Genomic DNA, 27,882 nt, shown 5'->3' with positions numbered 1-27,882 from the left:
CTCTCCCTCTCACACACTGTCAGCTTCTTGCACTACACATACAACAACAGACACATTAGGACCTGCTGCCGCATCAACAGCTGATACCGTGACTACATACTGGGCCAGAGGTTGTAGACCTTGTAGGGTGACGACAGGTTGAACAACATGAGCCTCTCCTGTCTCTGTACTCTCCCTCTCACACACTGTCAGCTTCTTGCACTACACATACAACAACAGACACATTCGGACCTGCTGCCGCATCAACAGCTGATACCGTGACTACATACTGGGCCAGAGGTTGTAGACCTTGCAGGGTGACGACAGGTTGAACAACATGAGCCTCTCCTGTCTCTGTACTCTCCCTCTCACACACTGTCAGCTTCTTGCACTACACATACAACAACAGACACATTAGGACCTGCTGCCGCATCAACAGCTGATACCGTAACTACATACTGGGCCAGAGGTTGTAGACCTTGCAGGGTGACGACAGGTTGAACAACATGAGCCTCTCCTGTCTCTGTACTCTCCCTCTCACACACTGTCAGCTTCTTGCACTACACATACAACAACAGACACATTAGGACCTGCTGCCGCATCAACAGCTGATACCGTGACTACATACTGGGCCAGAGGTTGTAGACCTTGCAGGGTGACGACAGGTTGAACAACATGAGCCTCTCCTGTCTCTGTACTCTCCCTCTCACACACTGTCAGCTTCTTGCACTACACATACAACAACAGACACATTAGGACCTGCTGCCGCATCAACAGCTGATACCGTGACTACATACTGGGCCAGAGGTTGCTTGGCAGCGGAAATTTTTGCAGTCCGGTCTTTTCCCTACCTCCACCCTCCTCCCGCCTACACTGTCCGCGCTAAGCCAAGTGACAGCTTAGGTGTCACGAGCTGTACACCACTGGTATCAACTTAACACTTTACATCGAGAATAAAATTTTGGTCAAGAGAGATGTAAATTATGTAAACTAGCTACCAAAATTCACACACCTCCATGAAAAAATCATTAATTTTTCCCGGCAGCATTTTCCAGTTGTGATTCGCAGTGGCTAAGTGTTGCCCTTCTGGTAGGGCCAACGGTTGACCAGAGGGATCAGAGCAGGATAAAATTAATTATCAGACTAACTTCATGTTGAGCGCAAACTTCCGTGACTTCAGAAAGCATTTGTGAATATGCGGGATAAAAAATTGACGATTTTATCATGAATATGGAAGTCCAAAATGATCTCACCGCAAAGATGATATCGCCGTGACCGTGAGAGATATTCTCAATTTTGCCGTGATTGTGGAAGCTAGCTGTCTATGTTTTTGCAATGACCATAGAAGATGACCACAATGTCGCCATGACCGTGGAAAATGCACTCGGTTTTACCAAGACCGGGAGAAGACGTTCTATATTATGTCGTGACCGTGCAAGATGTTCATGATGGTCAACCAGCAGAATCAATGTCGCATAGTTTAATTGCATTCAGTTATTTTACTCAGGAAAATCAGCATTTTATTCAGTTTTTTTAAGGAAAATTGAAATTATACACTGTTTTAACATAAATACCAAATCTGGTATATTGTTAATTGTTAAACAGGATATGCTACTACTGGTATGGTGTTTTATCTAGTCAAATATGTAGTAAAAAAGTAGTGTAAGGAAGATTTAGTACACGCTGCTCTAAATGTTTGTGGAATCTACATAGTTTTCATACTTTTAAAAGTTACAAAATAATTAATTTGTTCTTGAATATAGAGTAAAACTATACATACCTCGTAGGTGACAATGTAACTGATATTGTAATGATCCTTGTCCAGTGGAGGATTCCAAGACAACGTGAGGGAAGAGCTTGTTGATTGGACCAGCGTTAAGTTCCAGATGGGACCAGGTGCTGGAAAACCATTTTGACAAAGGTGATTTTTCGCACTAAGGTAATAAGAGTTTTAGCAATCGTTGGCAATACATATAAAGCAATTTTTGTTGAAATTAATACTTTCATCTATTTTAATTTTGTCATTGATGTTGGATGTCAGGTATGTAAAATTCAAGTGTCACTGAGGTGGTGATATACTATTTTGTAGAATGTAAAATGTGTTTTAATCTACTTAAGAGCATTCTGTACTATTACCCAGAAAGAATCCTAGATTTTAGGTGTAGTAGTTCTTAACTTCAATACATAGTTTCATTACATAAGACATTCAACTTTGAACCATTCTATTAAGTTATAGTTAAAAGTGGAAGTTTGGTAAAACTAGGCCTATCTCTTGCATCCGATAAAACAGCATTTGGTCTCAAAGGGTTAATATTTCTGTCCAAGGTGATAAATACCTTGTTTAGCAGTGCGGACACTAATAGTGTTAGAGTAAGGAGCGTAGTCGCTGCTAGTGAGAGCTCTCACTCGTAGATTGTACGCTGTGACTGGCAGCTTGTTAACTAACGTAGCTGTCGTGTTGGTAACATTGAGAGACAACCAGCGCCAACCCTCCTGCCAGCTCAACTCGTAATTAACGACTGGACAACTGTACTCGTGGTCTGGCTCATACTGAAACAGGGAATTAAATTTATACAATGTTAAGGAATTTGTAACTTTTTAGTCAGTGGAAGATTCCCTGGAAATAGAATGATTAATAGAATGTAGGCTATTTGTTTTAAGACTGACAAATCACCGGCAAATTATTTTTTGTAATTAAATTAATAGATATAAGAAACATAAGTAATCAAATACAAAAAAATCCAGATACTGGTAATTTTAACAACATAATTTTTTCAGGATCAAGAATATTTTAATAACAACAATAAACCAAAGGTACGATATTTTTATTCATTTATAAAAATTACATAGCTAAGACAAGTATTGTTTTTTTATATTAAAGTAAAAAACGGCCGTTTTTTTATAAACGCATTGCGGTACTAAAGTTTTTTTTTCATCACTAGGGTTTAACTAGTGTTTGTGTCAAAACTTACTTTGGGCCCTGGTGATCAAATATACTATTATTCGAGTCGGTTTCTAAAAAAAAATGTATAAACCATTAGTTGATTAATATTTGGTTGGTTCTAAGTGTTAAGTGCTTGATAAATTTATTATCATATGGATAGCCCTTGTTCTTTTCCAAAATATTTTGTAAGCTTTTAATGAATAACATAAACTCACCCTCCAAGACATTGTAATAGAAGTAGCTGTTGTTTCAGCCTTTGGTTTGTAGTCATAATCTTCAGGTACTAAAATATAAACATAAAAATATAAAATAAAAATTTAAAGAAAGGAAATCAATTTGAAGGTCATTAATGGTTATATATATTCTGTTTTGACAACTGTAAAATCCCTAGTTTTAGCGATCTAGATAAGAAAACTTATGTGTGCCATATAAGTTTACCCTAGGAACCTTTCTAAAAAAGCTGCAGTCATGTTTAGAAAGTTTAAATCTAGGAAAAAGGTCAATGTTTTGTTTGCAACAGACCGTAATGTTAACGTTTTAGATAGTGCAGAGTCTAAGGAATTGTATAATGTAATAAACTTCAATGGGTTCAAAATAAATATCAAAGAGGTGACTAGACCCATTAGCAATACTTGCATCGATAATATTATAACAAATAAAAAAACTCACTTTGACAAACATTTTGGTAGAGGACATAGGCCTTTCTGATCATAGTGCCATTTGGGATGAAATACCCAGTTTTAAATGTAAAGCAGAAAATAAAAAGTATACCTTAAAGAGAAGATTTACACAAGATGCTATTCAGGAATTTAAAGAGTTAATAAAGCAAACAGATTGGAAGGTAGAATCAAACAAGTCAGCAAATGAAAATTATGATAACTTTTTAAGGGAGTTCATGTTAAATATGAATGAGTCGTTTCCTCTAAAACCTTTGAGGCAACAAAATGGTAAAGTAATAAAATGGATAACAGAAGGTATAAGGATTTCCAGTAAGAAAAAAAGAGTTCTCCACAGTGAAATAAAGATTAATAAAAATGCCAAGTTTCAAAATTACTACAAGATGTATAAACGAATAAAGTTGTAAGGGCAGCTAAATGCAAGGCAAATGATAACTTAAGAGTCTTCCTTAGTGGAAGCCATGTTGGATTTCTTCCCCATAAGAACAATGTTAACTTTGGGTCCAAATATCTCATCAGCAAATTGTCATATAATTATGGATAAGGAGTTAAACTTAAGGAATTGCGGTCCTCTAGAGATTGACGTTTTTTATTTCACAATTTTTAATTTTTATAATGAATAATTGATTATTAATTAGCTTAAAATTAAGCTAATTATTGAAAGGAAATGAAAATGGATTTTCGAAATTCAAAAACCTCAGTCACGAGTCTATTATGTTAAAAATACAAATTATAAATTTCAAAGCTATATCTTAACAAATAACGCCGTTACGTGTCCACAAATGATGTAATGTTTAACATTGTTCTTATGGGGAAGAAATCCAACATGGCTACCACTAAGGAAGACTCTTAATAAAAAGATCTAAATGTAAGAGTACAGCATCATGGAGGGTAATAAAGAATGAGTTGGGAATGATACAAAAGAATAATAATGACAAAAAAGAAATATTAATTGACGGAAAAACTATCAACAACCCCATAGTTATTCCTTACTTTAACAACCATTACCTAAAAATAAAACAACAACTGAAAGTTCAAAGTTTGCCACATAGAGTAATTGAGTGCTGTGGTAAGGTAGCCATCCCAGAGAATACAGAATTTACATTTAAAGAAGTAAAAGAGATAGATGTATTAAAGATTATTAAGCCAATATCGAACAAGAGATCCACAGGTTGGGATGAAATTCCAGTTAGATTAATTAAGGACTGTAAAGAGTACATAGCTGCACCACTTACAAAAATAATAAATCAATCATTAAAAACTGGTGAATTTCCAACAAACCTCAAAACTTCAATCGTAAGGCCAATTTTTAAGAAAGGAAATAGAAATTTAATTGAAAACTATCGCCCTGTCTCACTATTACCTGTGTTTTCTAAAATAATTGAAAAGGTGGTAAACAAACACACAATTACAAGAATATTTAGAATCAAACGGATTAATTACAAACAGTCATGGTACAGAACATGGTTTTAGGAAGTCACACTCAACAAACTCAGCACTAATATCGCTAACAGATAATATATATAAGGCCATGGATGGATCACAGTCGACTCTTGCAGTTTGCTGTGATCTACCAAAGGCTTTTGACTGTGTAGACCATGCAGTCCTTAATAATAGAAAACAATAAATATGAATCTGAGTATGACACAGTTGTAACAGGAGTGCCGCATGGCTCAATTTTAGGCCCAGTTTTATTTACTATATACACAAACGACCTCCCAGAGAATGTAAATACCAAAATAATCATGTTTGCTGATGACACTATAGCACTCATAAAAGGAAAGCATTTATTAGATGTAAAGGAAAACGCAGAGGCTAAGATACAAGATCTAGAGCATTTTTTTTTTTTTATTTATTATCATCACATTACATCAATGATTGACAGGTGATTTGTCATCAAACTAAAATCTATTGTAACAAAACAACAATCATAATATTAAAAACAATTATACATTTGTTAGGAAATCTTCCAGTGAAAAAAATGCCTTCTCCAGAAGCCATATCTTAAGTGTTTTTTTTAAATTTCAATATGCAATCAATTTCTTTTATTGTTGAAGGCAGCTTATTATAAATTTTGGGTCCCATATATTGTGGGGATAAATGAAATAATTTTAGTCTATGTTGCATTGGCTTTATTATTTTTTTGTATCTTGTATCATGTCTGTGAGAGGGCTGACTCTCCATAAGTGTATCCAAGTTACTCTTGACCATCAAAGAAATATAATAAATATAAGAGCTGTATAAAGTGAGAATTTTGAATCGACTGAAATATTCTTGGCAATGTGTATCTGGAGGAACCTTGGCTATATGTCTAATCGCCCTTTTTTGAAGAATAAACACTTTTTTGCTTTCACTATACGATCCCCATAAAATAAGTCCGTAATTCATAATTGAAGCAAAATAAGCATGATATACTGCAATTTGTGTGTCAAAATTTGTTGTATCTCTAATTACTTGTAATACAAATACAGCTGAATTAAGTCTTTTTGATAAATTTTTAATGTGAGTTTGCCAATTTAAATGTGAGTCTATTTTTATTCCTAAATAATCAACTGAATCTTGAGAAACTATCAAATTTGAGTTTGAATTTAGGGTGATCTCATCTTTTATATTGGAGGCAGAGAATTGTATCAGCTGTGTTTTGGATACATTCATGGAGAGGCCGTTGACAGCAAACCAGTCCTCAAGAGAATGGAGCTCTCTGGTGATTGTGTGAATAATGTCGACACCTTTTTGCTCTTTGCAAATGATTGCTGTATCATCTGCATACTGAAATATTGGCATTTTTGATACACTTCCTAGGTCGTTTACAAATAAAATGAATAGACATGGTCCAAGAATTGATCCTTGAGGCACTCCAAATGGAACATCCTCCCAATCTGACATGTAATTATTTTGAAATTTGTATATTATTATCCTTTGTTTACGGTTATTCAGATAAGATGCAAACCATTGTAATGCTATATTTTTTATTCCATGTCTACTTAATTTTTCAAGAAGTATTCCATGATCAACACAGTCAAAGGCCTTGGACAAGTCACACAACACTCCCACAGTATGCTGTGCTCCATCCAAGGCCCCAGCAATATTGTTGATCATGTCGGTTACTGCTTTTTGAGTGTTAAGGTTAGGCCGGAATCCAAATTGAGAGGGGTTGATAAGATTATTGTTTTCCAAATATTGTACTAGTTGGTTTTTGACAATTTTTTCAAAAATTTTTGAAAAGCATGGTAGCAACGCAACAGGACGATAATTAGAGGGATTATTAACATCACCTTTCTTAAATAAAGGTTTTACTTCTGCATATTTGAGTTTGTCTGGAAATACACCCTTCTCCAGGGACTGGTTTACTATTCTGCAGAATAAGTCCTCAAAGACATAAAAAACACGTTTTATCACAAAAAGAGGGATTTCATCCCACCCTGATGATCTTGTGTTACTTATGGTATTCAAAACTTTCTTAACTTCTGCAACACAGACTGTCCTAAAGTTAAATCTTGCATTATTAAGTTGAGAAATGTGTTTACTATTCTTCTCAAATAAGTTAATGGCTTTGGTTTTATTTGAATATTGATTTGAGGGATATGAGGCATTTACAAAAAAATTATTAAAATTGTTTGCAATTGATACAATATTACTCATTTTGGCATTTTCACTGTTTGTAACTTCAATAGGTGTTTCTGACGATTGCTTTTTTAATCCTAGTTCTTTTTTTACAACAGCCCATGATGCTTTAGATTTATTTTTAGATTTTTTAATGAAATCATCATTTGATTTTAGTTTTGCTAATGCAACAACTTTTTTGAACACTTTCTTATAAGTTTTGTAATAGTTCAAAAACTGAGGATTTCTGTTAAATTTAGATTCCTGGTGAAGATGTTTTTTTCTTTCTGCTGAAGTTTTTATCCCTTTTGTAATCCAATTCTTATTTATTTTGTCTTTAGTCCCTCCCAATTGAGATGTTTTTGGAAAAGCCTCATTAAATGAGTTTAAGAAAGTCAAGAGAAAATCATCATAATTTTTATCTGGGCTAGCTCTCTCATTGAAATACCAATTTGCGGACTTAAGTGCCATTTCAAACTTGTTAAGGTTTTCCTTGCTAAACTTTCGGGTGAGCTTTTTATGTTTTATCTGTCTTACTGGAGAAGACGTACAAGGTTTATTAAAAGATAGAAGCAAGAGACTATGGTCGGAAACTCCTATGTCTAAGACTATGCTACTAACATTTTTAGCTCGAACATTAGAAAAAATATTATCAATACATGTGCTTGAAAAGTTGTTAACTCGAGTGGGAATAAAAACGTTAGGAGTAAACCCAAAGCAGGTGCAAATTTCTAAAAGATTCTGAGAACTAGATTTTTCCTTAAGAATATCTATATTTGTATCCGAGGAAATGAATACATTTTTTGTCCTTGCTTCTTTAGATAGTTTATCTAATAAAATTTCAAATTTATGTAAAAATAATTTGTCAGTGTTATCCCCTGGTATTCTGTAAATGGAGGCAAATACAGAGTTCCACTCCTTAACTTCTATAAAAGACCCTTCAAAACTAAAAGGTTCATTTAAAAATTTTAAATCTTCCCTTATTTTAAAGCTTACATTTTTTTCAATTAAAATACAAGATCCACCTCTTAGTTGATCCTCTCTCACATAAAAATCAGCAATTTTAAAATCGTTAAATTGATTAAGACAACTTATGTTATTGACATTAAGCCAGTGTTCATTTAAAGAAATAATATTAACTTTCTCTTTTTGATTTTCAAGAAATAAAATAAAATCCACATAATTATTTAAAAACCCCTGAATATTAAAATGCAAGATATTGATGGTATTAGGCCTATTAGATTTACTGCTAGCCTGACTTTTTAACTGTTTGGTACAAACTTCACTTAGTATTTCTGTTTCCCTAAAAAAACATTATTTATACAACTATTTACATTAGGCCTATCTATTTTTCTACCAATATTTACAGATGAAATTTCACCCTCTAGCACATCTTCTTCACCCCCCTCTACACTTTCACTTTCTTCTACACCCAAACTTTGATTTACACCATATTGCCTTTCACCCTCCCCACAACACAAGGTGTTTTCTTTTCCAATCTGGTTGTTAGCTTCTCTTGGAGTTGTTGGGGACTGATCTGTGATTGTCTGCTCTACCTCGAAGGTTGTCGTTGAAGTGCTCTGAAGCTCAGCTACGTTGGAGTCTTCTTTCCTGCGAATATGTGTTGTTGATTCGGAGGAGTTGTTCTGTATTTTAAGCTGTGATTTCAACCTTTTGACAAATTCCAAGTAGGTCACACCGTTACGGAGAACTCTAGACGAGCATTCATCATTTACAACCACCATGATTTTGGTCCCAGTTCTACGATGGAGTTGGTGAAGGTTGAAGATGAACTTATCCAGGGGAATGTTATCCCTAACACATCCCATAGGTGGACAGATCAGTAGTTTCAACTCTTTTCTACTTTCAATGTGCCGTGTTAGGTTCTCAAAAGCAGTGTCGTAGTCTTTATGTGCTGGTTTTGAAAAGTAATTAGGTTTGGTGACCAGTCCGTAGACTATTGTGCCGTTTATTGTTTGGTGTGTTAGTTTTTCATCAGCAAAATCTGTAGCAAGGGGTTTATTGAAATGCTTTTTAAATGAGGATGCCACTCCTGCACTCATATGTCTATCACTATGAAAGTCCGCAGAGATACAATGGGCAAACCCAGTGGTTGGTTGGTCTTTGAACTTGTGTATAATTACATTCATATCTGCTTCAACAAGGATTACAGGCTCTTCGTGTGTTGGTTGGTTGATCCTATTCTTGGTTACTGAAGAATGGTTAAAACAGCAGTCTCTAAGTATCCTCAATAAATCTTCCACAATTTTCCTTTTGCCTTTCCGATTGAAATGCATGCCGTGATTAGTGTAAAAGTCCCGAGGCAATAAATGAAGCTCCAGAAGTTTCACATTGGTATTTGCTCTTTTAATTTTTTCAATTATTTGCTCATTAAAGTTACTAATTCTATTATCCAATTCTGGTTTATCATGTCGCATAGGTACTGTGGAAATGATAAGGTTGGTGTCTCTTGACATTGGTTTGTTATAAACGACCTTCATTTAAATACTAGAAACACGAGTATCACGTCCTTAAATTATATAATAACAAGATACAAGGAACTGTACAACCCATTTTATTCAACCATTTTAACTGAATGAAAAATATATAAACATAAACATTAAAAAACAATAACATAAACCATGTGTGTTAAGAAATCATATGTTGATGACAACTCCTTATTAATCCTCCCCCTCAAATTTACACGGCCGAATGTGGTTAATGTGCCTTCTCCAAACTTGCCCATTGTCCATCTCGATTTGATAATGCACCAATCCTTCTCTCCTTCTTACGTTTCCAAATTTCCACTTTCCGTCTTTTCCGAAATTGCGCACCTGAACTCTGTCCCCCACCCGAAACTCTCTTTTGATTTTAGTACATCCGTCGGGCATTTCTGTGTGATCTTGGGGTCTCTTCATAAGATCCAGCCTTGTCCTTATTCGTCTCCCAAACATAAGTTCATATGCCGAGGACCCTGTAGCATTTGTGGCATTCCTTAGTGACATTAGGATGTGATTTATTTTGAAGTGCAAATCTCCTCCATCATTTTCCATTGCTATTAACTGTTTCTTTACAGTCTGAACAAATCTCTCTGCTTGTCCGTTGGTTGCAGGGTGATAGGGGGCAGAGAATTTGTGTGTAACGCCACAAGCTTGTAGAAATTGGTTGAAAATAGATGATGTGAAGTTAGGGCCATTGTCAGAGACTAACGTGAATGGGTAACCGAAGGTAGAGAAGAGTTTCCTGAGCTGTTGAATGCACCAATTAGATGTTGTAGTTTTGGTTGGTATGACTTCAACCCACTTTGAGTAGGCGTCAACGATAACAAAAAGGTATTCCCCATAAATTGGACCTGCGAAGTCGATGTGTATTCGTTGCCAAGGTCCTGATGGAACCAGCCAAGGATGGACATCTACTTTTTCAGGAAGATTCTGCTTCAAACAGCATGGACGACAAGACTTTGCTAGATCTTCTATGTTACGGTCAATGTGTTTCCAGTAACAAAAACTTCTTGCAAGATTTTTCATTTTCACAACTCCTAAGTGTCCTAAATGAAGTTCATTGAGTACTTTTCCTTGTAGTTTTTCAGGAATTACTACTCTGGAACCACGAAAAATGCAGCCATCATGAAGTGAATACTCATTATTCTTCAAGCCAATATGTTCTAAATCCGTGCCATCTTGAAGTGCTTTCAAAAGAGGTTTTAGGTCATTGTCGTTAGATGTTTCATTTGCAATATTTTCATGTGTTACAGGCATTGATTCAATTTGATTAATGAAAAAGGCTTCGTGTTGATCGATTTGATTTGTCGGTGGATGCTCATTAGGAAAACGAGACATGTAGTCTGCATTACCATGTGATTTGGTGTTTGAAAAAACTTACATTTGTCTTTATTTAGTTTGAGGTTGTGTCTCCTGATGACTTTCAAAACACTTTCTAGCCTTGTTAGGGCCTCAGACTCAGTCGAACCTTGAATAATAATATCGTCAAAAAAACACTGAACGCCATCAATTCCAGAAAGTATTTTGTCCATAAACCCTTGCCATAGAGCCGGAGCAGTCTTGATTCCGAACATGAGTCGATTTACCTTATATTGTCCTTTATGTGTAATTAATAAGGAGTTGTCATCAACATATGATTTCTTAACACACATGGTTTATGTTATTGTTTATTAGTAGGCTTTGAGATCACTTGATTGATTTCGGCTTTATGTTGTGAAGATGTAATCAATGAATTTTCAGTTTTAGATAGTTCCATTATCTTAGCAGTATTTATGACTTCCTGGAAGGTCTTGTCTGATTCTACTTGTAGTAGTTTCGTTCTTATCTCAGCGTCTCGCAATCCCCTGATGAACTGTAAACGTAGCATAGTTTCAGCCGTAGATTTTCCACAAGAACATTTGAATTCACAAGGGGTAACAAGTTTCTTTAGTTCAACTGTAAAATCTGTAACGGATTCATTTATCATTTGCTCTCGTACTATGAAATTATGTTGCCGTGCCCAAACACTTGGTTGAGGATCCAAGTATTGCTTCAATAAAGCTATAAGGTCATCATAATCTTTCTCAAGTGGCGTTTCAGGTGCACAAATGTTGTAGAGCTTTTGATGTAACGTAGGAGGTAGGGCATTAAGTAGCGTGAATGTCTTTGTAGTTTCGTCTGATATGTGTTTCAGGTGCATAAGTACTTCAAGTCTTTTTGTAAAATTGTCAAAAGATTCATCTTCACTGAAAGGTACAAATGAAATATGGGATGTTGAAGCTGTATTGCCAGTAGAGTTGCTTGCATTACCATTGATTTCTTGAGTTGTATTCGAAAGTGAAATAGGTTTCAACTGCCTCAACATAATCTTCAACTTAATGAATACTTCAATGTCCATCTTGTAATTTACTTCTTCATCCAGTTCTGTGTCGTTTATTATTAGTTCTATTTTCTCTTGTACTTCAAGAAATTTAGTCCATGTTGAGTCCAGAAGTTCTAGACGTTCGTCAACTTGCCTAGGATCAATTTCATGATTGTTCAGCTTGTTTGTTAATTTAGTCAATTGTGCCTTGATTGACGTTCTTATCCTTTTGTAACTGTTTAAATGTGATGTAATGTCAGTTGACTCCATTTTGGTTTTCCTCGTCGCCAGTTATCACGTCCTTAAATTATATAATAACAAGATACAAGGAACTGTACAACCCATTTTATTCAACCATTTTAACTGAATGAAAAATATATAAACATAAACATAAACATTAAAAAACAATAACATAAACCATGTGTGTTAAGAAATCATATGTTGATGACAACTCCTTATTAACGAGTTTAGTTCATTTTAGAAACTTACAGAGTAGGGAAGGAGAGTTGAAGCTAAGAATTAGCGGTAATGATGTGAAATGCCAGAGTTCAGTAAAGTTATTAGGTGTTGTGTGTGACTAGAACTTAAATTGGCGGGAACATACGACACAGCTATGCAAGAAGTTAAATAGTATATGTCACAACATGAGCTGTCTAACTCATTGCACAAGTATTGAAACTAAAATGACACTCTACTACGGATATTTTTATTCATTAATAAAATATGGTATAGTGTTATGGGGTAATACCGAATTTTCTAAAGAAGTACTAACAGCACAAAAGAAAATCTTGAGAATAATGACTTTAACATGGCCAGGTTCTACATGTAAAAACCTATTTAGAAATTTGAAAATCCTTACAGTATTAAGTATTTATATTTATGAAATTTTAAACCATGTAAAGAACAACCTAACATGGTACTCAACTGAGAAAGCCCAACACCATTACAACACAAGAAATAAAAATGTACTGGTTTATCCACACCACTCTACCACTGCTCTAGAAAAAGGTATCCATTACATGCGAATGAAACTTTTTAACAAATTACCAAACAACATGAAAGAAGCGTATCAGAAAGATTTTTCAGAGAATGTTATAAGATTATTGATCGGAAAGGCCTACTACAAAGTTCAAGATTTCTTGAATAATACTGAAATATAATCTATTGGTTCTAGTCATTTAGCATTTAGCATTATAGTTTTATTATTTTATATTATCTACTTTCATATGTTTTCACATTCAACCACTTTATGGGAATTATTTGTTTGTGTCAAAATCGTAAATTATTGTTCATATATTTATTCTCTGTTAATTTTTTGTTGCCATTTTGTTACCGTTAGATTTACAAATTTTATACCTTGTTATGTTTGAATATGTTCTATTGTAGCACTAAATTTAAGACTGTGATCAACATCTTAGGAACTAATAATTTATGTTTTAGAATAATTAAGGACTGACAATTTTCAAGAAATCAATACCAAGCACACCTGTACATGTGATTTTCACAAATTTTTATGTTATGTGCAAATAAATTATCATTATCATCATTATGTTGACACAATTTCATGTACCAATTTGTACATTTTATGAAATAAAGAATTTGATTGATTGATTGATTTGTTATCACAAACAGTAGGTTTTGGAATAAAACGTAAATCGAGCAAAACCCTTGCTGTTATATTGTGTTTTCTATCAATAAATCTTCAAATACCACATTCTTCTTAAAAGGGCATCTTTTAAAACAAATATTTTTCAAGAGGCTGAAAAAATACACCAGCTAAACGTTGGCATCTTATTGAATACTATCTAAGTCGAGCTGCAAAAAATTATGGACCACAAGATATCGTGTGAATAATCAGTCTTAAGAATTTTGATTAAAATATTTACTTTTTTAAGCTGGACGTTTTGACTACACAACACTTCGGGAGGTTATCAGAACTATCTTTAACTTTAAAAACCTTAGACAACACAAACTTCATGTAACATACCATAACAGCTGGTCAGGAATTGGTTGTAAGGTACGAGATTGCCTTGATAACTGTTCAGATCTTGATCAATCAGAATCACCCGCACGTCGTATCTAACTCCGTGTTGAAGTCCCGTTATGACCACATCTTGTACACTATCACCTGTCTGAGAGATTGGCAGAGTACGGTAGACGATCGACTGCAGAGCACGGGACACCTGCATTGAAGTTATATCATTTTAAAAAAGTTAACGGAGATAGCAGTCGTGTAATGGTCTAATTATTAACCTGGGGAACCCTGAAAATCATATAATAATGAAACATATTTGGATGTGTCATTTCTTTGTGTGACAAATAGTTTCAAACTGATTGTTAAACACATGTCAGTGGGATTTCAGTTGGCTGACTGTTTCACAAACCCACAACACAGACCTTGGCTAAAGACATGGGATAGAAATAACCTGATTGAAATGGTTTTAACATGAGGGAAAGTGTTGTGGTTATCTCTGATCATGTTTCTAGCAAAGTCTGTATTTACATTGTTTGTTTAGCAACAGTGATTTCTGATTTGTAAACATAATAAATACATTAATGTGTAATTTGAATAAACAGCATTGCTCAGGTTTATGTAAACTAACTTTTTTTCTTTTCTAATAATTAGTATATCATAGATCTTTATACCTTCCGCAAAGATTCTTGGCGGCTGAAGGATTAGGACGGTCGGGTAGTGTCCCAGCCCCTAAATTAGCCCTCACTCGGCTGCTCTGGTGTTTGACAATGAGTCACCCACTGTGCTCAATGCATAGTTGGTGGTAAAATGTTTGTATATCACCATAATTTGTATTAAATAACGTCATTTTTGTAACCTGCATCAAATAACAAGAACATTGAGCCCAAACACGAAATAATTGCGATGATATTAAGCATACCACGACACTAAAACTGTCTATTATTATAAAACCAAATGTATACTTAATATCGTCGCAATATTATTTCGTGTTTGGGCTCAGTATTCCTGTTATTTGACGCAGGTTACTAAACTGGCGTTATTTAATACACTTTATGGTGATTGGTGATATAAAAAAATCTACCAACTATACATTGAGCCTAGTGGGTGACTCATGGTCAAAACCCAGAGCAGTCGAGCGAGGCCTCACTGTTATTTAGGGGCTGGGACACCACCCGACCGTCCTAATCCCTCAGCCGCCACGAATCTTTGCGGAAGGTATAGGGTATTCAAGACTTATAAAAGCAACTGTAATTATAACCTTTGACTATTGAAAGAACTAGATATTCCATCCCCATGTTAAAGTTGTTTCCAGTTTTTTAAATCAAAATGGTTGTAATTGAAGTGAGCTACGGACAATTAGCACTGATATAGATAACTAAATACTCTACTAATTACTTTCACCTACCTTGTACTGCACCTGATAGAAGGCTGGTTTTCCCTGACCCAAAGTATTGTAAATATCAGGAGTCACTGTCGCCTCGCCGTACGTGGAAACATTTACTTGCGGAGCAAACTGGGTGTACGAATACACTGTGGTCAAACATAGCATATTAGAGATGTTTGGTACATTCATTATGTGCATCCTTAGGAAAAATGAACACTACTTAATTAATTTCATAAGTTTATTTTTATGTTAGAAGTGAATGAGTTTTTTTTTTATTCATAGTAGTTTAAAAATTACTGTAGTAGTTAAAGTAACGTTTACAGTTGCAATATAGTACTTTTGAACAAATGTTACAAAAAGAGTCAAAATAAAATAATATACAGTAATAACAAAATGACATAGACTACTTATTAAGGGAATTTCAAGACACACATTTTAGTTAAAGAGTTAAAGATTTTAAAAAGCAGATTTTAACTTTCATGCAGAATCCCTATATTTTATTACTGTATTTATTTATATATTTTTAAGGAGTTTCCCGTCCTCTTCCAACTATGCATTTACCTGTTTACATAGGCCTTAGGCCCAAGCTTGAAACATATCCAGCAAAGCGAGCGAAGAAGAACCCACTAAAGTTTAACAGTACTTATAAATATTAATGGCAGGCATCAGGGATCACCACCATGGATTCTAAATCTGTGGCACTACAGACTGAGCTGACTCACAAATTGATGAAATAAACAGTTACAATGTGTTAAAGCTTACAATTCTTAATTAAATTATGAAACTAAGCTGTTACCCCTCTGACGACCCCTTAACATGTTCCCATCGACAAGGCCACAAATAAAATTTCAGTCAAAAGTAATTTTGTGTACAAATTACCATAGACTTTCATGTGGCTTCTATAAACACGATTACGTTGTAAAAACACTCACAAAGACTCCGAAATGCCGTTTTGTTGCGTACATTCACCATAGCAACGGTGTCCACTGGTGGTGCATGTAGGATTTTTGGGGATCACTGCTTGTACCACCGGTGGTAAACGTTGAAGTTTTCAAAAATTAATAAATCGGTGAAAAAATTATCGGAACGAACGAGTTAAACACAACACAAACTATCAATAATACACCTGTCTTGCAGTAAGGTGGATAGTAGCCAGGTTTGCACACCGTGGTGCAGACGCCGGTGTACGGGTCACATCGGCCGGCGCAGTTGTTGCACCGTTGAGTGCAGCCTGCGCCGTACTGTCTACCTTCACAAGCTGTCAACAACACACTGTCACATTAGATGTAACTTTTGTTCAGTATTGAAAATAAGTGAAGGGAAATTTGTAAAATACTCTTTTACGCCTGTTTTTAAACATTACAAACATAATGTAACATTATTTTATTTTTGAAGGGCGGTTGAAACTTGTAATTCTTCCGTATCTTTAAAGCAGACTTAGTAAAAATTTAGAAATACAGAGAGAAAGAAAAACAAAGAGAAGATCCCAAACGACAAAAAAGAAAAGGATTAATTGGGCAGAGAGACAGAGTAAAACACAGTAAATACATGAAACATGGAAGAAAGAATAAGATTACAGAAAAAGACACCATGATAGTGGAAAGGAAAGATTCCTTACTTTGATTACAGTGGTACCCCTTGTATCCTGGTGCACAGAAACACCCCACAATAGGGGTGCAAAGAGTGAGACCACGACATTCCTGCTGTCTGAGTGAACATAAGCCTCCACAGTCAAGTCCATACCTGTTGGCGCCACATCCTGTGGGATAACAGAAAATTAAGAATTTTTTTACAGAAAGTAAATAAAAGAGTACTTCTAATAACACTTAAATTTAAAATAAAGGCTATGACTTGTACTGTTAACTCACAAGATGATAAATATATATAAAAGATAGTAAGTGGTGATTGATTTTGATTGGACACTTCAATCATCATCAGACCCACTAGGCGAAAACAATGGGACAGAAAATCATATTTAGTTTTTGTATCAAATTTATGAAGATCATAAAAAGCTTATGATTTGATTTTGTTTATAGAAACATGGCTTATATCGAGGACAAAACGAGATTTTGGGACAATGGGCCCAAATTGTTAATGCAGCCACTGTATCTGTCTAAATTATAACATAAATAAACCTCACCTGTTTGGCAACGATCCCCAGTGAACCCTGCAGGACAAGCACATTTCCCTTCACTGTAGACAAGTCCCCCATTCTCACAGTCTCCTACTGTTATAAACTTGGGGTTGTGAAAAGATCCTGAAATATTACATTATTATAAAGATTATGATACCAATAGTAAACTATTATGTAAAGTTTGTGGTTATTTCCGATTATTTTTTATAAAAAGATGGTGGCTTCAAATTCAACATGAAAATGGAAAAGTCCATTTCATCACTATGTAATGAATGTGTAGGCAAGCCAATGGATAACTACAAGTTAATCAGTTTTGTATGTTAATTAATTTTTGTAAATAGCGTGTCCACAAAGGACTGGTACGATTTCAAACCTAATCCATATTGTTACTTTTCAACATAGGGTGTTTTACCCGTTTTGGTCATTTCAGCCACATTCAAAATTTGAGTTCTACTTGTCTGAGGTATCTACTAGTCAAAAATTTAAATTTAAAAAAATGTCATGATATCCATTTAGATGAAGCAACTCGGCAACGTCAATGACGAAAACTAAACTTTTAAATGTAGCTAACACAACCAACACATGCAAGGAAATACTTTGTTGATTAGTAACAGCATAACCTTGGTACGTAATGGTACAAATCTTTTGTGGACACCCTGTATTTTAACAAATAATTATTGTAAGAGTACAGTTGTTTACAAATGACTACATATTTGTATTTTAAATTGATGGAACATTACTTGCCGGCAGAAGGTCTCACTGCCACACTGTAAGCCATTCTGTCATTTGGAGTCGAGAATCCTCCCAGAACCGAGATTGTGGCAATGTCCTCGTCATCTGTGAAAGGAATATCTTAAATGGTACATCATATTGTTATCTAACTTGACTGGGGATTTGTTCACTATCAGTTAAGAGTTAGTCCAACCGCAATAGACTGATCATAATTGAGGCAATGTTCTCCAAATCATAACTACTGTTCTATCACAGTTACAAATAGATGTTGCAACGTAGGTACTAACAATTGATTCTGGTATTGATACAAACTATTGTTGACTTTTTGTTCCATACCATCTTTAATTGATGGCCCTAAGACAAAGATTATATATGTTAAATTGTGAAATTTTCTATTTTTGCATTGGTTAAGTCTCTGTTTAACTCAGTTAAGGGTGGCAAAAACTGCACAAAAAATACAGCCAGAAAAAATATAAACATCAGGTGAGTAGGTGAGGAGGGAACAGAAACAATGTTACCGTCAGCGTTACAGCCAGCAATCCTCTGAATATGTAGATCACCCTCATTTTTGATCGACTTGATATGAACTTTCACTTCTTCTTCCAACATTGATTCTGGTAGAGTGACTTTGAATCTATCAACCTTCCAGCCATCCTAGAACAAAATATAAAACATCAAATAGTGTTGAATGATTAACAATGTTGATGCTCAATTTTATGAGTCAGATAATTTTGGATAGTTAAGCGGCTTAGAAACCATTGATTTCTTTACATCAACTGTGTTTTCTGATAAAATCCACTGCAAAGCAAGTCTCACCATAGAAAATGAGGATAACTATTTCACAGTAAGGGTGCATCGTCTGGCAGTGAACTTGATATTACAATACAAAATAAAAAATAAAAAAATACATCCCTTGCCAGCCCCATAGAAATATTCTAGTCCCAGGTTATAACAAATTGAAATTTCACAGAATGTTTGAGCTGTATTCCCTATACTCTACTTTTACTTTTGAACATATTTATTATTTTTTGTTTTGTACAAAGCAAGTGGTAACTTATAGCTTTCAACAACTCATAAAATGGAACAGATTTAGATTGTGTCGATAAGAATGGCACAACACTAGATGTTATAGGTATTAAATTCAAATTGATCCTATGTTCCATTGTTCAGATGATTGTGCAAAACAAAAAAGTAATGATGGTGTGGGAAGTGTTCTTGTGTGCATGCACATCCTGCCCGCCACTATAATTATTCATTAATATGATATATACCAGTTGAGGATGACTTTAGTGACCACCAATGCTTTAGTGTGACAAAAAACACTTATTAAAATAGAACTGTATATTTTCCAACGGGATGAGAAGTGTTGTATACCTGATCATTGCGCAACTCCCCAAGGTTGACTGTCTGTGTGTTAGAGGCTACTGTGACGACAGTGGGTGTTGTTGACCTTTGTGTGTGATACACCAAAGACACACAGAGCTTGTTTGAGGCTAGCCCCAGCGGTGGACTCGTGATCGAGGCTATGTTTACATTCTTGGCCATGCTCAAAACTTGTCCTGAAAAATGTTAAATATCCACTGTGTTTGACGTTTGACGTGATTTTCTTAATCCCAAATGGAAAATTTGGGAATTGAAATAAACAAAAACACTTCTGACATTCAGGTATTGAACCTCCTATATTGTTTTAATTTTGTTTACTACCTAAACAAACATACTACTGAAACTCAATAAAAGATTTGTATGTGAGGTTTGGCGTTGAAACATATACCATATTTTAGCCATTTATTCAAACTAAGTAAGCCTGATTCACTAAGCCTAAGTTATTTTACTCCTGACCTTGACATGTTTCTATAATATATTCTATTTGAATATACTATAAATGTGATTAAGTAAATAGTCAAGTACTGTGACTAGATAGTAGGTTTGCTGCCAAGGTTGTAGTCAAAACTATAATGTTATATAAATTAAATATACAACTCTCAAGACCAAAAACAAAAACACTAAAGCAAAAGGCAAATTCTGAGAAACTCTAGTAGTGGTTGATTGTTTATCTCAATAAATAAGAATATTTAGCCTACAACAAAACACCATTATTTGAAGTAATTCAATTTACACACCTTTCCCGTAATTTATCGCACTGACTTGTGCATTGCCAGCCTCATCAGTTCTTATGGTGAAGAAATTGATGGGTATCGGCTGTGGGTCGACCCACATCATCATGGGAACTGTCCTAGCTTTGGTGTTCCATAACTGAATAGTTCCATTCTTGTTGATTTCCACCAACAGATAGTTCTCTGCATTTACTTTCCCAAAACTCCACTTTTCCATCTACAAAAAAGCTATCATTAGACATAACAGACAATCAAGCAATTGTTCTTACGACTAGTATGGCTTCTGTTTGAATTTTGGAGTGAAACAAGACTTTTTATCTTACTCACTCTTTAGGTGTTTGTTCTTTGTATTATTTGTGTTTTTGGTTTAAGAATGAAATTTGTTTTTGTAACAAAGATTTAAGATTAATTCAAGATATAGGTCAACCAAAGTAATTGTGGTTGAAGCTACTATAGTCCTCGCCACCCTAACTTGAGGCAGCCCAAGGCCGCACACCGTATATCAAGTGCGGGGGAGCGGGGGAGAGGGGGGAGCAAGTTAGGGTGGCGAGGACTATCACTAGGCCGAATTATTATAGTTCAGCCTAATAGTAGTGGCCTACGGCCTAAATAGTTTAGTCAACTATTACGAACATTAACTATAGAGTAGCTACTAAATAAAATTTTTTCTTCATGAGTATGTCTCCCCCTTCACAAATAATTGTTGTCCAATTATTTTTCCAGTAGCAATTTTAATAATGAAAACAATGACGTGACAATCAAAGCAAAAACAAGTTATTAGTATAATATTATTATACAGTGTGTAAATTAAGTATGGAAACAAATCTGTATTTTTAAAACCGAAATAGATAGAAATATTCTATTTGTGGCAATAATAGTTAACAAAGATTCCGCAATTTTTCCCATGAAAAAAATTTTTTACACCCCTAACAGGGTAGGTGGTAGGGGGTGACTTATTTTTTTCAAATAGCAACCCCTATTGAGTGACCCCTCATTTTGAAGAGTTTGTCAAAAGAAACACAATGACGCAAATCCGAGGTGAATATCTCACTCCTAGCCCAAATGGCGGATATTCCAAAATTTGATTTATTGTACGTGAAAAGCACCAATTTCACAAATAATGGAAAGAAATCTGTATTTTTAAAACCGAAATAGATAGAAATATTCTGTTTGTGGAATTGATTGTTGACATAGGTTCCGCAATTTTTTTAATCAACAATATTTTTTCAACCCCTTTAACAGGGTAGAGGGTGGGAGTGACTTATTTTTTTCAACAACAACCCCTATTGAGTGACCCCTCATTTTGAAGGGTTTGTTAAAAGAAAAAGAATGACGCAAACCCGAGGTAGATATTTCACCCCTAGCCTAAATGGTGGGTAATGAAAAATTTAATTTTTGTAAAAAAAAAGCCCATTTTGGAATATCCGCCATGTTAGCTAGGAGTGAGATATTCACCTCGGATTTGCGTCATTGTGTTTCTTTTGACAAACCCTTCAAAATGAGGGGTCACTCCATAGGGGTTGCTATTTGAAAAAAATAAGTCACCCCCTACCACCTACCCTGTTAGGGGGGTAAAAAAATATTTTTCATGTGAAAAATTGCGGAATCTTTGTTAACTATTATTGCCACAAATAGAATATTTCTATCTATTCGGTTTTAAAAATACAGATTTGTTTCCATACTTAATTTACACACTGTACAAATCTAGCCAAAGCTAGACAACATTTTACCATCTGCATTTGTGTACTATGTTATGAAACACTCTCATCTGAGGACAGGATCAGATTCCGTCAGAAACATTTTGGAAACTTGTCATACTACTGTACTTGTGATAAAAAACGTCCGTAATAACATAAACTTGCTATTGCCAAGCCAAAAATGAACATCAAAATGTGATACCAATTTCAAAGTAGTCTAATATTTGAGTTTCAAAGCATTTTTTATTTTCTAACCTGCAGAGTAACGTTTGCAATTTTATGGCAATGGATCGCTATGATGTTCTCGTCGAGATCCTTGAAGCGAGTGAACCGTTCAAATATCCGGTTGTCGCAGCGGTGGAAGAAGCTCTGGTGAAGCTTGGAGAGCTGGAGGTAGTAAAACTTCTCCTGGTTCTGGATGTAAGCTCTGCTGGGAGTGAACACCACATGGATGTAAGACTGGTTGTGTACTAGGCCGTTGAAGCGGATGAAAAGAGCGTCGTCAAATCTGAGGTACTTGGATGCCAGGCCTGTCACTTGCAGTTCAGACCAGTCTCCTGAAAACATCAAGTTACAGCTGTGGCCAGTTTTAGATTATATTAAATCACCTGTTAGCGAATTTCCCATATAGGGAATAAGCTATTACCGTAGTACTCATGGTAAGACCTGGACGCGGGACCGATTTTTTTTTCATTTTGAGGTCCCTAGAGGCCAAAAACACCATCGATTCAAATTCATTTATATATTTATATATATATATATATGTGTCCGTCAGCACGATAACTCGAGCAAAAATTATCCGATTTTGATGAAATTTGTGTAAACCTACGTTTATTCGAACGAGTTCGCGATCCAGCATGATCGGACCATGGGAACGGGTGTTTACGGGGGGTTTTATGGGGTAAAAATAGGTTTTTACCATTTTTGACCCAAAAAACATAAAATTTTGCAATTTATTTCCAAACCATTTTGTAGAGCTTAAAAAAACAAATAATTTAGTATATTGAAGCGTTATTATGCGCCTAATGGTTACGGAGAAAATTCCAAAAAATTGTAAATTTAAAATTCCCATGTTATTCTTATGGAGAGTGAGTAAACTGTTGTAGTTTGCTTGTTTATGAACATATTTTGATCAAATTTGGAAAATGTTTTTATTTCTTACTAACTATTAACATTTTACAAAAAAAAAACAGTTTTACCCTCCCTGATGCAGCAAACCTAAGTACTTGTTAAACTAATTCTATTTAAATCGGGAATAAATGCTATATTTTTAAGTAGACATTTCAGTGTAAATCCAATCAATCAAATGGAAATTCGCTTAGTCTGCAGGTTTGCTGCGGCGGGGGTATTTTTGGTTGCCTGTGTCAAGATGTTTGTGTATCACCCTATGGACAGTTCACCAGATTGTGTACCATCCTAGAGATTTGTATAGGTCTTCTTAATTTTCTTATCACTAACAACTTTGGGGTGAGATGTTGTTTTGCTTGCCGCTTATTGTGCCAGGGCTATATATTTAAATTTAGTATAATTTGTTTTCGATTCCCTTATATAATTCAGATGTGACTACTTTATCGGTGGTAGGGATTGTTACAAATGTATTGTAGAGTGTGGTTTAGGCTTGGATCTAACAACATGGAATAGAATAACGGTAATGAATGTACTCTAGCATTGTGGAAGGAACCTAACCTCAAAATTGTGCTTGACATAGACACCTTGATCGCTCCTTTGCGGTATTTTTGTATTGTGTATTCAAGTTCTTCACCCTAGTTTTTCCCCCCATTTGGCAATACTGAGGGGCGGCTAGCAGTATTGTTTAGTGCTGCTATCTGTTAGGTTCTAGTAAAACTACATCCACAAATCTGGGGCGAAGTATATGCCTCTCGTTTGGATGAAAATAAATTTAACCACACAGCGCATTAGGTATTCAAGGCAACCGCATTTTGAACATGATAAAGGAGATCACCTGTGTCAAGAAGCGGTGCGTGTTCCCAGACAGTCCAGTCCCAGTTGTCCAACTCCCAATCACATCTGACATCACTGAGTCTCAGAGCCACGCATCTGGGAATATCCACTCCGACCTCTGGCTCTGTAGAGTCGAGGATTACAATGAACCAAATGACATAAAAATTTTAGGTTTAGTGATTGACAACTTTTTGACCTGGTCTCAACACATTGATTTCATTAGTGGTAAGTTGTCTAGGTGTATTTATCTTCTTAAATGTCTTAGCTCTAGTCTTCCTCAGAATTATTTAAAGTCTGTGTATTATGCTTTTTTTCACTCAATTTTAAGTTATGGTATTTTGTTATGGGGAAATAGTACCCATGTAAATAATGTATTGTTAATTCAAAAGAAGGCTGTGAGAATCATAACTAGATCTCGCCGAAGAGCACATTGTAAACCGTTATTTGTGGGCACTGGCATATTAACTGTCATTAATATTTTTATCCTGCATTGTCTGATTAATGTTAAGAAAAAGGAAAAAGAGTATGATTTGCGCCAAGACATTCATGGTTATAACACAAGGAATAGGGGTCTAGTTGATGTACCTCACTGTAGGCTACAGAAAACTGCAAACAGTCATTTTGTTTTAGGTATTAAATTATTTAATAAGCTTCATCCCCAAGTCAAGTCCTTGCCGTTAAGTGTCTTTAAAAGAAAATTAACTATGTGGCTTTCATCTCACCCATTTTACAAAATTGAGGAATTTTTTGAATGTGATCTCATTTTTTGCTAATGTTAAATGCTTTTAAGTTAGGCTAGGATTTTTATTACTGTAATTAATTTTCATATATTTCATGTTCACTATTTTGATATGTTTTTTTTACCATATTCCATCTGTGATAATGTTAGTAATTTTGTCCCTCTATGTTCATTGTACACCTGTGATAACCATTAGCCTTTTTAAGAAAGACCCACTATTATTCACTATTATTCATAATTTAAGTTTGTTAAGTTTGCCTATTTTTTAAAAATTATTTTAAACCTGTTAAATGTTCAATAAGGGCAGCCTATATTTTGGAATTTTCATGTCAAATTTTAATAATTATAAGTATTGCATCTTATATCTTTTACAATAATAATGACGATGTCAATTACAATAATGTATTGTTTAAAGACTGAATAAATGACTATTCAATGACTATTCAATGTAAAATATATTGCATTAGATTAAATGTTTTACTTTACATTGATTGCAATATTATAAAAAAACATAACCATTACATAGGACTCCTACACAAATCAATTTAATGATGAATTGATTCCAGTAATACCGGTAGTCTTAAAACAACAAAATAAAATATTTTAAAAAGTGTCATGTAGGCCTAGTGTAAACTATTTTACGCCACACTACACTATTTTGACGAACTTCCCACGCAAGGATTTAGTCCAGAAAACAGCTGTTTAACGCCAGCTTAATCAAATGGGGTTTCATTGTGTACTACTGTACTGTAATGAGTTTTACCGGACACCAATCAGCTGATTATAGTACTGTATTTAGGTGGCAATGAATGGTTATAAACAAAAACATATCCACTCTTAGAGGTTATGACTAGTGATTTTTAGTCTTTTAGTTGGTGGAAATATATAAGGATTTGTACAGATTTAGTAGTATGGCGTAAACTCTCATACGTCACTCGTCCAAAATGTGTGTACCGGACTCGTATGATAATCCCGTACTCGACTTAGTCTCGCACGGGAACGACCACACTCGTCCGGCAAACACTTATTTTCAGGACTAGTAACGTAATATGCATTATAGAATGGCTATTAAAGAAAGTTTATACGTTAAACTCACCAACGACATTCCCCGCAACAAGGAAAGGAAGTCCGAGGGCGTTTGTACGAGCATGGATCTCGGCCGACATTGGACTCTCATCTTGAACATGAAAGTAAACATATAAAAGACTTATAAATACAAAACATGTTGAAAAGAAAATATAAAGATTAGATGTTATCTTTATTTCATGACAGTTAAATAATACAGCAGTCATACTAGATGAAAGGTAAATTCTGAATTAAAATCAAATTAGTTGCCATAAACTCTTGTTTTCCACAAAACACTGCAACAAAATAATTTTTAAAAGTTTATTCACTCTCTTGTAGCAACAAATATTGTGTAAACCTTTCAGACCTTTTTGTTCAGTAGATATCTGTAAGTAGATATTTGGTAGTGTTACTCTTGGTGTGATATATTGATCTTCGGAGCTTAAGTGGTGATTGCTTGTCCTCAGGTATACCAAATACAGTGTCTCAGAGACGTCTTGGGTTGATAAGACGTCTAACAGTGATAAGAAATAAAATTGAGCGAGTCTTAAAAAAATCACTCACCATGTTCGATTCCACCAGCTGGTTCATCAATTCTATAAATCGTTGTAACATCGTACAGCTCTGAAATTAAAACAAAATACGTTAGAGTAAATAGTATAAATCTTAAAAGTGCAGTCACCGAAGGATCCATGGATATTAAAACAGTTAAGGAAATTGACAGGAAAGCAAGGCTTACCTTTAAATAAGTCCATAGAAACACATATAAACAACACAAAAGTTGAAATTTTCAACCACTAGAGAAAATGATTTCCGTTAGTAGTTTAAGAAAATTTCTACTTTTGTGTTGTTTGTAGGCTATGTGTTTTTATGGACTTATTTAAAGGCAAGCCTGCTTTCCTGTCAATTTCCTTAACAATTCCTGGCAAATGCCTTATCTTTTAAATCTGTTTACCAAATGTTGTTAAATGAACTGTAGTATTTCTATCAGTACAATAACTATGTCAGTTACACAGCTAAGAGAAAGATTCCACAGTTATAGTAAAAACTTAGTTTTTAAACAAATTTTAAAATAGCAAATTGGGCAGAGCATATAAATTTGACATAACTATGAACATCTCCATACAAAAAATACAAGAACAATATATGTATTTTAATGTTTATTTGCTTGTTTGGGGTTCATTATTTCCCACTCTTGAAAGTTTTTCTTTTGGTTAGTAAAAATGTAAATATGTCTGTGTTATTTTGAACTTGCATGTTTTACTGTAATGTAATGTACCTATATATAAGTAAAGACATATTCTGGTAGTTTGTAAAACATATATTTTAAACTTATTTTTAACACAAATGAAAGTAGGCTACATGTAACTTTAAAAATATTTTTTTAATCAGTTAAAAACTATAATATTATTTACCTGAAGATGTACACAAAGTCCAGGTAGCCGCAAAAACTACAAGTTTAACCAACATTTCGTAGCAGCTGCCCATCTGTACACTATCTTTGACCTCTTGACACTTTAAATCGCTTATCTTATTCACACTTAGCCTTGGGTTTCTGTGCTTTTTGTTTTGATTCCAAAAACACAGAATTATCTACAAAAAAGTTCTCCACACCATTAAATTGTTTACTCTTCTAAAAAGCCCTCTGAACTTAATGTATTTTTGGTACTATGGTTTAAAAGTGGTCACCCATTACTGTAGCGTAATCAAAAGGTTATTGTAGAAATAATAAAGTGGACTGTATATGGGTTATTAATTTAATTTTGACAACAGAAAATATTGGACTTTTGGTATAATTTTTAATTCTGAACTATAGTTATGTTACCACTTCATGACGTTAAGGTCTTGAAAGAAGATCTGGTCGAATGTTGGCTCTAGTTGAGAAGATAATATGTTTCATTAATGTCCAAATGTTCTCACAGTAGGTACACAGAATTTAGAGTGAAATTAAAAAGGGTTTATTTAATGAACACAAAAGGAAAAGGTAAATGAAATAAGTCAAAATAAAAGGAGAGAGAAATGAATTATGTTACAC

General features: G+C 34.6%; 1 protein-coding gene across 1 annotated transcript; it reads right to left on the bottom strand.

Annotated features, from left to right (window-relative positions):
• Window positions 1-9: 9 nt before the first annotated feature.
• On the bottom strand, window positions 10-27,335 carry LOC129003313 (uncharacterized). The gene is made up of 21 exons (XM_054431609.1): window positions 27,263-27,335; window positions 26,412-26,471; window positions 25,879-25,959; window positions 24,045-24,167; window positions 22,337-22,638; window positions 20,391-20,601; window positions 19,645-19,829; window positions 18,789-18,924; window positions 18,283-18,375; window positions 17,545-17,661; window positions 17,023-17,163; window positions 16,531-16,662; window positions 15,426-15,550; window positions 14,033-14,228; window positions 3,139-3,206; window positions 2,316-2,529; window positions 1,760-1,878; window positions 595-708; window positions 426-539; window positions 257-370; window positions 10-201 (listed from the first exon to the last, which is right to left on the bottom strand). Exons 1-21 carry the CDS (start codon window positions 27,333-27,335, stop codon window positions 10-12), a joined length of 2,910 nt encoding a protein of 969 aa, XP_054287584.1.
• Window positions 27,336-27,882: the final 547 nt, after the last annotated feature.

This window comes from Macrosteles quadrilineatus, unplaced genomic scaffold (genome assembly GCF_028750875.1).
Source record: "Macrosteles quadrilineatus isolate MER2022 unplaced genomic scaffold, UCM_ALF_1.0 Scaffold_1__1_contigs__length_201487025, whole genome shotgun sequence".
NCBI lineage: Eukaryota > Metazoa > Arthropoda > Insecta > Hemiptera > Cicadellidae > Macrosteles > Macrosteles quadrilineatus.
This window is presented reverse-complemented; position numbering and strand designations above follow the sequence as displayed.

Bases quoted from the DNA above. Each gene is read 5' to 3' on its own strand.
- LOC129003313 (XM_054431609.1), bottom strand. From the start codon at position 27,335: ATGGGCAGCTGCTACGAAATGTTGGTTAAACTTGTAGTTTTTGCGGCT. The intron at 25,960-26,411 runs GTGAGTGATTTT...TTCATGTTCAAG, and splicing joins AGCTGGTGGAATCGAACATG to ATGAGAGTCCAATGTCGGCC. The intron at 709-1,759 runs GTATGTATAGTT...TTGTATGTGTAG, and splicing joins GTTACATTGTCACCTACGAG to TGCAAGAAGCTGACAGTGTG.